At 37.2% G+C, this 11,735-nt stretch overlaps 1 protein-coding gene across 1 annotated transcript in view; it reads left to right on the forward strand.

The window, feature by feature from the left end:
* The window catches only part of LOC107685566 (ankyrin repeat and IBR domain-containing protein 1-like), a 34,711-nt gene that overhangs the window by 11,312 nt on the left and 11,664 nt on the right, over nt 1-11,735 (forward strand). Inside the window, exons 6-16 of the mRNA XM_016482200.1 lie at nt 1,874-2,082; nt 5,709-5,797; nt 5,905-6,049; nt 7,824-7,990; nt 8,881-8,969; nt 9,092-9,222; nt 9,514-9,648; nt 9,804-9,890; nt 10,210-10,276; nt 10,526-10,671; nt 10,760-10,938. Of these exons, the coding sequence (XP_016337686.1) occupies nt 1,874-2,082; nt 5,709-5,797; nt 5,905-6,049; nt 7,824-7,990; nt 8,881-8,969; nt 9,092-9,222; nt 9,514-9,648; nt 9,804-9,890; nt 10,210-10,276; nt 10,526-10,671; nt 10,760-10,938 (1,444 nt within the window). The remainder of the gene's footprint in view (nt 1-1,873; nt 2,083-5,708; nt 5,798-5,904; nt 6,050-7,823; nt 7,991-8,880; nt 8,970-9,091; nt 9,223-9,513; nt 9,649-9,803; nt 9,891-10,209; nt 10,277-10,525; nt 10,672-10,759; nt 10,939-11,735) is intronic.

Genomic DNA, 11,735 nt, shown 5'->3' on the forward strand with positions numbered 1-11,735 from the left:
CACAAAAGGAAGCAGTTGTGGAGTAAAAACGTTATAGTGTTCTCTTTTGTTGGACAACAGGTTTAGAAACGCTTCTCATTGCAAGTCATTGCAAGGAAAGTTTAGCTTTAGGCATTTTAATTTAAGAATGTTTAGCTTAGCTAGCTAACGGTATCTGCCTGCTGCCATCAGAGCAAGTTTAATTGCTGCATTCACGCGCTCCTCAGATGCTTTCATTTCCCGAGTTGTGCTTTTAAGTCGGAATGTGAAAACAACATGGACACGCTCGTTACTACAAGGATTTGTTGGATGGTGATCCTTACGTCTGTTTCGGAGAACAAATATTTCAATCGATCGCTCAATCATTTAAAGGCACAATATGTAATGTTCGCCGCTAGAGGGCGCGTATTCAAAATAAACAAAGAGACAAAGGCGTAGTTTGATGATGCCGTGACTGAGTGTGGAATCATGGGAGTTGTTGTCTTCATCCCCACAGCCGATGCAATCTGACGGGACTCGGGCAGAAATCATGTTCATGGATGAGCTAATGATTTATTAACGTAGTAGAATGAAGCAGGGTGAGGCTGAAAGCCATCGAAGCGAAACGAGGCCGCTGAATGAGCGTGACACACGGCTCTAAAGCAGCGGAGCTTTTATTATACCACAGTCAACCGCTTCCGCTCCTTCCGGTCGTGTGTATGTGGAAAAAAAAGCAGCGCTGTTTTATCATACTAGATACATTTGAAAGTTCTGTTATAATGCTACTCTGTGCGGTCGTCACCTGTCTAATAAAACGCATTACATATTAAAGTGTCTTTGGTGTTTTCATGTTTTCTACAAAACAAAACCAGAAATTGAGGGGTTATGACGTCATTGGCAGGCGACACAATGACACTATAGACACGGTCCGTGTCACTAGTTAAAATTGCTTATTTCTCTGGATTTAAACATTCTTCGAAACATTTGGGATAATGTAAGTACACAAGTCAGCAAAATATATAACACTGTTCTAGTGGTTTTTGGATATTTTAATAAACAAATCTTACATATTGTGCCTTTAAGTGGCACCGAAATTTGCGTTCTGATTTGGTTCTAGTAAATACCGGTTACGGTTTCGGTACCCAACCCTACTTTAGAATAGGGAACACTATTTACTATTAACAAGTTGCTTATTAGCATGCATATTACTAGCATATTGGCTGTTTATTAGTACTTAAAAAGCACATATTAATGCCTTATTCTACATGACCATATTCTAGATCCCTTAACCTGACCACATGCCTAAACTTAACTACTACAACAACTACCTTACTTGCTCTTAATTAGCTTTAAATTAGTAGATTTATTGATGGAAAACCTCAGTTAATTGTGAATATGTGTTCCCTTATCTAAAGTATTAGATAAGGGAATACATCACTTCATTGATGTTGACCGATAAGTTCATTCAAAGATATCAAAGTATATGTCCTTTTTATATGTCACCACCATCTCTTGAACTAGAGGAAGAGGAAACTGGAGCCTAAAAAAGAAGTGAATGTCTTTGCACCTTTTAAGTAATGAATGTCTTAACATGCATTTTAATGGTTACTCATTATTGCTAAAAGCATACTTCACTTCCTTTTTTTCCTCCCATGTGGGAGTATACCAGCCATGACTGGCAGGTTTCATATAAAGACAAACAAGTGCTCTCATATCATGTGGGAAAACAACCTACTGAACATCTGGGTTGGTTTTTCAGCCCAGAAGAACAGCCTTGTTTAAACTCTTGAATCAGCTACAAATTCCACTTAAAAAGCCATTTGATAGGTGAAATAATGTGTATTTTTAGAATTGTGTGACTCTTCTTTTTTTTTTTTGCCATGCACACTGACCTAAGTTTCCCTTTGAAATTTAGACTGGGACAGAGAGAAACTCCTGGAAGCTTGGATGTCTAATGCTGAAAACTGCTGTCAGCGCTCAGGCGTTCAGATGCCAACTCCCCCGCCCAGAGGCTACAACACCTGGGACACCCTGCCCTCGCCCCGTACGCCTCGCACCACTCACTCATCCATCACCTCCCCGGACGAGATCAGCCTGACCCCTGCTGATGATGATCGCTCCTTGGTGAGGGATCAGATTTGGTCCTCTATTAGTAATTGTACAGCCTCTTCTGTGGAGAATCATGTACAATAGTTAGTCTTAATGTAATAAAATGTAATACTTAAATGATTAATTTGGGTGGTGTAGCCATGGGGTTTGATCTGGGCTACTGTTAGGTTGTAGGTTCAAATCTCATAAACGGGATCAGTGAATTACAACCAGGTCCAGTGTGCCCCTGAAAATACATTTACCTCTACTACTACCTCTTAAATAGTGTTGTATGAAGGATACCAATCATAAATGTTTCTGTTCAAAATCTTGTTACACAGTGCATATCTATAAATCCATATTCATACCAAGGTTGAACTTTCACCTACAGATAAACCTAAATATTTTTGTAGATGAAAATGTTGCTCTAACAACATTTTCTCCATATTTTGCATTTGCAAAAAGTTTTTTGTTTTTCTTAAATAAAAACAAGGGCTTTAATAATATGTAAATATAAATAAAAGTAGCGGCTATTAGAAAACACCCAAAACCAAAAACATTTTTTAAAAGAATTGGGTTCAACAGTTTTTGTTTATATTTAGTAAAATATATTTGCATGCATAATAAACTTGAAAAAGGAAATTTCTAAAACATTGTTCTTTATTCACTTTACTTACTACTTAACAGATTCTCTATCCTCAAAATGAATCCAAATGCACAGGAAAATACAAACACTAATAAGTCAAATCGGCAATAATTCTATGATACATTTTTTTAACCCATGTTGGGCTTCTAAGTTCCAATGATTAAATTCAGCCATACAAATATCTCAAATCAATTTATAAATTCAGATCCAAGTATCATTAGTTTTATTGCTGGATCCTGTGCTTCTGACAGATTTGGGTTATTGCGTCATATTTGGGTTGTATGGTTATGAAAAACCTGGAAAAGACATGGAACTTTAAAACAGCAATTTCCAGGTCTGGTAAAGTTCTGGAAAAAGAAATTATCCCATAAATCTTTAGAAAAGGCATGGAAATTTATTTCACACACCTCTGTGTAATAGAATTATGCTTCATCAGGTCCCGAATTTCAGTGTGGGATTGCGCATATATCGCATAGTTTGCATAGTTATACTCATTCCCGCAGATTTCGTTTTAAAATGAGGGAAATTCCTGCACACCTTTATTCAACATGTAGGTTAGATGAGTGTAAAAATATACACATTACATCAGTCATTTGAAAACCATGTGAGTGATTCAGCTGTACAGCGTCTTCACTCTTTCACTCTCTCAAAGTTGCTTCACATCGTCGTATCTCGTCTGCACTACAAGAGCTGCTGCATACAAAACGTTCACTCGCATTTCGGGACAGTTGACAGAACTGTCACTTGCCTAATAGCATCATTGTTGCATTGTCACAAAGATGTATCATTTGCATCTTTTAAAGTCTTTTTAAGCCATTCAGTACTCGCGTGCTCCAAAGGCGGTTTTCTGTGCACTCAGTTAGGCCTGGGCGATAAAACGGTATCAATATTTATCGACTGTACACCTTCTTCGATATCGATAGAAAAAATGTTCGATATAGCGCACGATATAGGCATGTGCTATGAGTGACGCAGACAGCACACACAAACACGAACACATGCTGAAATGAGTGCTGTGCCTGCCTGTGATGAGGAGATTGTGAATAAAGAGTGAATATTAGTCTAATTTAAAATAAACATTTGCATTTGAATGTTAGGTGTGCATCAGGGAGCGTCATCAGTGGCGCGCGAGATGCGGTGATGATGTAAGTGACGTTGCATTTGAATGTTTTGTTAGTCTAGCCCATGAGATGCGCCGCTGCTGTGTTATGCATTCAAAATATTAGAGAAATATAGTAGCTCAATGCGTAGAAGATCTTGAATGGGTTAAAACCAAAACCAAGCCATTCACACAGAACGCATATTCAGCGCATTTTTAGACAGACAAATATGAATGCTGCACTCACGTCTCACACAATAGATGTATAGAAAGCCATGGAAAGTTAAAACAGTTTAAACTTTTAGAAAACACGTCACGAATTTGTGGAGGTTTATTCCTTTTCACTGCGTCTCATATGTTTTTAAATGCAGTCTGTGTGAATGGCGCTTCGGCTCTTTGGATTAAGCAATGCATAAATACATGATGCTGTTTTGTTCATAATTGTTTATGCAATTTACGAAATTATATTTGATTTTTATGAGTTAATTTAGACGTGTGCTAGACGAATGCACGTTTTTATAGAGTTACTTGCTAAATGCTCTGCATTATTTTGCTCATTGCGCCTTCCTGTGGCCTCGGGAGACAATTAGACCTATACAATAAAGACCTATTTAATCTGCATATAAAACATTAGAAATGAGATATTTGTTAAATTTTTATTGTGTTTGATTTTTCAAACAAAAAATATTTGTTGTTTGTCTCAATAAGTTGTTAATTATAAATACAGTGGTTAAATTAAAAAAAAAATTTCGTATTGTTTTTTTGTTTTAAAAAAAGGTTATAAAAATGTCAATAATTATCGATACCGAACGATATGAAACATTATATTGTTGATACATTTTTTAGCTATATCGCCCAGCCCTACGCTCAGTCGCATCCAAAGTGTGCGCGTATAAAGCCGCTTCGCATGTATCATATGAGTTATTTCGCTTTGTTGCGCTTAAGCAACCAGATACACACAAAATTACGTCAAAATGGCAGTCTTGGCGAGTTATGTGCTGTGCTGTACGTCATTAATGTTAATCAAACAACAAAAGACAGAAAATCACTCACTGCTCTTGACTGAATAACTTTTGTAACTTTAATCTGTTTTTAATTTACAGTTTATTCGATTTTTGTACCTGAATACTGTAGCTTCTGTTAGACCAGAACAGTTTTCAAAACGAAATTCAGGTCCTGGGTTTAACTGATGATATTGGTTAAATAAAGTACAATATTCAGTGATGTGGTGAAATGTTCTCTGCGTGGAGTAACGTCTGGCGCAGTTGCAGCTTGTACTTATTATTAAAAACAAATAGAAAGCAAACAAGTAGCATTAATAGTAATTTTAGTTATGATACATTTGAATGCATTTTTATTCTTACTGTAAAATAATGCAACATTAGGTCATTAATATTTTCTCAAAAGTCATGGAAAGGTCATGGAAATGTTTTGGTAAAAATGTGTATGAACCCTGAGTGCTAAAACGACATTAGTTAAAAGGTAAGTTGATTTGGACACAAACTTACCAACATATCACACAGTATCGACTATAATTTCTAAGAGACCTGTTGCTTTGTGAAGCGAGCTTGGTTCATGAGCGATCACTCTCAGTATGTCATAGCACGATCAGTTCTTTCATGTATCAATAAAAAGCCTGACCCTGTAGCCTAAAAATGGGTGCATGATCACCACTTTCACAATAAAGCCACAGTCTATGCTAGAAACAAACTTGATAAGCATTAAATATGCACGAGGTGTTCAGCTAAATTTCTTGGATAGTGTAGTTTGTCATGAGATGAAATGGCCAAATGTCATTTCATCAAATGTTTATTATTCTGACCCATTTTATACTGCTTCATGTATAGAATGTATTTGATAGCTAGGTATACTATGTAGATATTTTCTCACAAATGTTGTTTTGTTCTCTGCTGTCAGTGCGGCATTTGTATGTGTGCAGCCTCCATGTTTGAGGAGCCTGTTGATATTCCATGTGGTCATGAGTTCTGCAGAGGATGCTGGGAAAGGTGAGGGTGTTTTCTTTGGAGACTTTGATTCAGTGCTTTAGTCACATTACAATCACCGTCAGTTCTCACTACTGCTGTAACGATCATGTGTACTTTGCCCTTGGCAGTTTCCTGAATATGAAGATTCAGGAGGGGGAGGCCCACAATATCTTTTGCCCAGCTTATGACTGCTTCCAGCTGGTTCCTGTTGAGGTCATTGAGAGCATTGTGTCCAGAGAGATGGACAAACGTTATCTGCAGTTTGACATCAAGGTATAATTGCATGATTAGATACACATTAGTCTTAATTATGTTCATAGATACTGTTGTAATTGTATTGTTCAGTGATGTGGTGAGTTAAACAGGAAGATAGATTAAGCAGTTCAGCAGTCAGTCAATATTAGGCCCCAGTTTTGATTCGAACCCTGTGATTCTGCGTTCATAGGTGGTTTTCCAGTCACACAGATCAGTCCTCTCAGTGAAGTTTGTGTTTAGTGTTATTGTGAAGTCAGTCCAGAACGGTGGAGCATTGAAATGGGAGCTGAGAGGGTTGAAGTAACTGTAACAATGGCAGCTCTCATCTAAGAATGTCTGAGAATGACACTTCTCACGCTGTGGAGTCCCAAGCCTTTCATTATGTTGCCATGGTGATGTTGAATCTTCCACAGGGGCGTCTGAGCTCTGTTGTTGCCATTTTTAGGGTCAGAGTGTACTAACGGACTTCTGGAGTTGTTGGTAAAAATTAACTCAGATCCCAGCATCATAACTAGACTCAGCAAATTAGATGAACCGGAAAGGACAAAATATTTTTAGTTTTTGTTTAATCAGCGAAGTTTTATGGCAAATTCTCAAAACTTTACATGACAGAAAGTTCAGAAATCATTCAGTTCCATCTGATAATGATTAATATTTAAGGCATAATGTACAGCCAGCTGATAATTTTATTGCAGAATAAATCCTGAGAAAAACCTGGACTATACTTTATTCTGCCTATTATTTACATGTACTTACCAAATAAATAGATATTTACATGTGTAATTTTTACAAGTTACATTTTTAATGTGTACACACCACAAATCAGAAGTTTGGGGTCAATAATAATAATTAAAAAAAAGAAGTTATTACTTTTTTTCAGCAAGAATGAATTCGGTTGATCAGAAGTGATTTAAAAGTTAATTGCAAATGATTTCCATTTCAGGTAAATGCTGTTATTTTTAACTTTATATTCATCAAAGAATCCTGATTTAAAAATGTATCATTGTTTCCACAGAAATATTAAGCAGCATAATAAGAAATGTTTCTTCAACAATCAGCATTTTAGAATGATTTTTGAAGGATCATGTGACACCGAAGACTGGAGTAATGGCTGATGAAAATTCAGCTTTGCCATAACAAGAATAAACTACATTTTATAGATTAAAATATAAACCAGTTATTTTAAATTGTAATAATTTCACAATATTGCTGTTTTACTGTATTTTGGATCAAATAAATTGATCAGTCTTGGTGGGTATAATAGACGTGTTTCAAAAACAAACACAAAAAATATTTTCACCCCAAACTATTGAACAATAGAGTAGTATAATAAAGCAATAAGTTTAAATATTTTTAATGTTAATCAGCAGTTCTATTTTAAGTTACCCCATCTAACTTTTTGTATCTCTTGCTGGTTTGTTCTTATAACCAATGATTGTTTTCTTGCTTTAATTTATTAATTAATTTTAATTTAATTTATTATTTGAAAATTAGCACTAAAGTCCTTCAAGGCTATTTTTACTAGAGCCAGAAACCATTAAGTAAAGAATTCGCTATTCTATTCTAATTTTTGTTGTTAAGAAAAAAGAGGACATGAGATAAAAGTCGCATGTTGCCGTCTAAAATTGTCAAATATGCAGTTCAGTAATTTTACATCAGAATCAGATAATTGCAGAGAGACACATATTAAAAGAATAAGGCAGTGTTTTGCATATTAAATGCCCCCCTCACTTGCTTTCTCCTCTATTCTTTCTCCGTCCTCCTCTTTACTCTTTTTCTTGTTCTTCCTCAGGCATTTGTGGAGAATAATCCTGCCATCCGGTGGTGCCCGCGGGCTGGCTGTGATAGAGCAGTGCGATTGGCCGGACAGGGGCCAGGTGCCAGCACCTCTGGCCCTCTCAGTTTCCCTCGCCTCCAGGCCCCTGCGGTGGACTGTGGCAAGGGCCATCTTTTCTGCTGGTCAGTGCCAGTCACTGATACAAATCTCTCAAGTCATTATACCATTATGCCATTTGTAATTCTGAACGAAATCTCCAGTTCACTGCATAATTTAACATGATTTAAAGGACAGATATTAATAGTATTGAAATAATATTAGTCGTATTTCTAAAGGACTCATATTCTGCACTTAGTTATTTTAGCAGTGCAAATGATGTTAAAGAGACATTGTCGAAAAGATCACACGTGTTACATACATATATATAAATGAAGGAAGAATGTGTGTTTGTATGTATGTTCTGCACACAGTGGTCTCTGGCGATGCAGCTTGGCGAGTTTCTCTTTCCCACAGCTCTGACCCTTATGTCCCCAACACACAAACACATAGACATATACACACACCCACACAGTGGGCTCGTATCTCATCACTGCCTGTGCCAGATCTGAGCATTACATCTGAGTCAAAACACCCTCCCCTCTCTCACACATTTAATCTGTCTGAGTGAATATGGACTGAATCTAATACGTAAGAAGCTGCCGTTTAAAAGGCGTCTGTGGTCAACAGTCTGCCAGCATTGTTTTATTTCAGTGGTTCTCAGCTGGTAAGTCACCATTCTGTCCTAATTGGGTAGTAGATATCAGGGAAAATACAATGCTAAATGTTAAACCAGAACATCTCAAACTCCTGAACCTGGAGTGTACAAGGAACAGATCGAAAAATTTGTTACATCACACCATGTTAATATGTTAACATAAGTTAATCTTTCACTCATGTTTGACACACATATTTATCCCCTCAAGCCATTCCTCCACCAACAATTAAAATGCATGGAATAGAAATAAAATATTCACTAGAAATGGAATTTCCTTCAAGCTTAGGCCTGACATCACACTGGTGTTTCTCCTCACAGGGAGTGCCAAGGAGAGGCCCATGAACCATGTGACTGCCAAACTTGGAAGATGTGGCTCCAGAAAGTCACTGATATGAAACCAGAAGAATGTGAGCCTGTTTTGCTGTACTTTAAGTGACTACTAAGATAAATATCCTAAAGTAATGTTCCTACCTGTCCAAAAATGGTTTTGGACCTCAAGCAACTTTATTTCTGTCTTTTTCCATTTCAGTGGCAGGTGTAAGTGAAGCATATGAAGATGCTGCCAACTGCCTGTGGTTACTCAGCAACGCCAAACCCTGTGCCAACTGCAAATCTCCCATTCAGAAGAATGAGGGCTGTAACCACATGCAATGTGCCAAGGTTATTTGTGTTATAATAATAGATTTATGTATATACCAGGTTAAGAATGGGGCGGATAATCCTGCTACACGGTCACTAAACAGGGAAAGACATTGCAAATACTAGCACTCCAAAAATAAAAAGTGAGAGATGGTTTCCTAGCAACACACTTAATCCTTGCTGTCAGAATCCCACAACTCCCAGTGTGCTACCTGCTAGACTGCCATATGCATTTGCTAGTGACATAATAAAAGTAGACCAATGGTTTGTTTTAATGTAGGTGTTGTTAATCAAGAATGTATGTGTGTACAGTGCAAGTATGATTTCTGTTGGATCTGTCTGGAAGAGTGGAAAAAGCACAGTTCCTCTACAGGAGGTTACTACCGCTGCACACGCTATGAGGTCATTCAGCAAGTGGAGGAGCAGTCTAAAGAGATGACCGTTGAGGTACATATTCTTACATATATGCTCATGCTGTTTTGTCTGTAAGAGTTATTCTAGAGTTTTTAATAATGAAGAAAGAAAAAGATCTCACAACTGAGTATGGCTGAGCCTGTACACTTACACACACTTTTTTTAATTGTTTGTTTTGTATTTTGCAGGCTGAGAAGAAACACAAGAACTTCCAGGAACTGGATCGCTTCATGCACTATTACACACGGTTTAAGAATCATGAGCACAGCTACCAGGTAAAAAAAAGTCTACAAAGATCTGCCTGATTTGACATAGTCTCAAATAGTCGTTGACTAAATGCCATGAAGTCTGGTTCGCAATGTAGCTTAGTCTGGCCAAAAACCACCTTGACTGGAAGAAATCATCAGGATACAATTTAAACCAAATAACCACCCACTGTTTTTTTTTTTTTTTTTTTTTTGCCGTTTTTGCATCATATGGTCAGTAGTTTATGCATCATATGGTCAGTAAACAGACATTTGGCAGTATGTGGACTGACATTAGTTGTGACATGATGACTCAAATGGTCTTTATCTGTATTATCTTTTCCTACAGCTGGAAGACCGTCTGCTTAAAACGGCCAAAGACAAGATGGAACAGCTTAGCAAAGTTCTGAGTGGACGTAAGATGCAAAACCTCAAGCATATAATCAATGTTAATAAATTATTTCTAAGCTATGTTAATGCATGGTCTACCTTGTATCAGTTGGTAAAATTTATAGAGTGAAAGTACTCTATAGAGAATTAAACTTGCTTTTCCATTCACACAGGGATTCCTTCTACATTTAGCAGTAGATCAAGTTTAATACTTGGTGTTGTAGACTTTTTTTATTAGATTTTAACTCCTATATTGTATTACTGTGTTGTTGCAGGAGAAGGCGGACCTCCAGATACTACTTTCATTGAAGATGCAGTGCATGAACTACTTAAGACTCGTCGTATTCTCAAGTGCTCTTACCCTTATGGGTTCTTTTTGGAGCCCAAAAGCACAAAAAAGGAAATATATGAACTTATGCAGGTTAGTAACACACATGGTAGTTATGGGAAATGCTTACCGTGGACGCTCTGAGTTAGCGACAACTTAATACTCTTATTCCTCTTGTTAGACTGACTTGGAAATGGTGACAGAAGATCTTGCACAGAAAGTCAACCGGCCTTACCTCCGCACGCCTCGTCATAAGATAATCCGCGCTGCCTGCCTGGTGCAGCAAAAGAGGCAGGAGTTTTTGGCCTCCGTGGCAAGAGGTGTGGCACCAAATGATTCGCCCGAAGCCCCTCGACGCAGGTAAGAGCCTCTTCCTGAATTACAGACTGCTTAAAAATAAACAAAAAAGCAAAATAGAAACCTTAAAAATTATATTTTAAAAATAGATTTTTTTAAATAAACAATAATGAAGATGTGTGTTTTAATGGTCATACTAACATTTTTTAGAAAATGTAAACTTTTGTTGAAAACCGTATAAAAAAAACATATGAAACCTGTTTTAAACTATATTTTTAAAAGACATAGAAAACACATTTCTATGAAGTAAAAGGGATATTTCACCCAAAAATGAAAATTCTGTCAATTACTCACCCTCATGTCGTTCCAAACCCGCAAGACCTTCGTTCATCTTCGGAACACAAATTAAGATATTTTTGAAATCCGAGAGCTTTTTGATCCTCTATAGACAGCAATGCAACTGAGACGTTCAAGGCCCAGAAAGGTAGGATGCATCGTCCTACCTTTGATGTCACACCACTGATGTCACATGGACATCGTTAAAATAGTTAATGTCACATCAGTGGGTCAACCGTAATGTTATGAACAGGGTGTCCGCGGGTCCTTAAAAAGTCTTAAAATGTCTTAAATAACGTTTTCCTAATATAAGGCCTTAAAAAGTCTTAAAATGTCTTAAATTCGGATTCGATGGGTCTTAATTATTTTTGGTCTCATTACCGCTAAAATAAGTCTGACGGACCTAATGACTGAAGATTTTTTCTTCCCGCGGTAAGTTACTGTGTCATCAGAGAGCATTGCAGTAAATTAGCAGAATACAAGCTCGCGCTGAGGCTCACTCTGTTTGTCTCGAGACTTCAGAG

The sequence above is a fragment of the Sinocyclocheilus anshuiensis genome, unplaced genomic scaffold (assembly GCF_001515605.1).
Source record: "Sinocyclocheilus anshuiensis isolate Anshui unplaced genomic scaffold, SAMN03320099.WGS_v1.1 scaffold185, whole genome shotgun sequence".
Taxonomy (NCBI): domain Eukaryota; kingdom Metazoa; phylum Chordata; class Actinopteri; order Cypriniformes; family Cyprinidae; genus Sinocyclocheilus; species Sinocyclocheilus anshuiensis.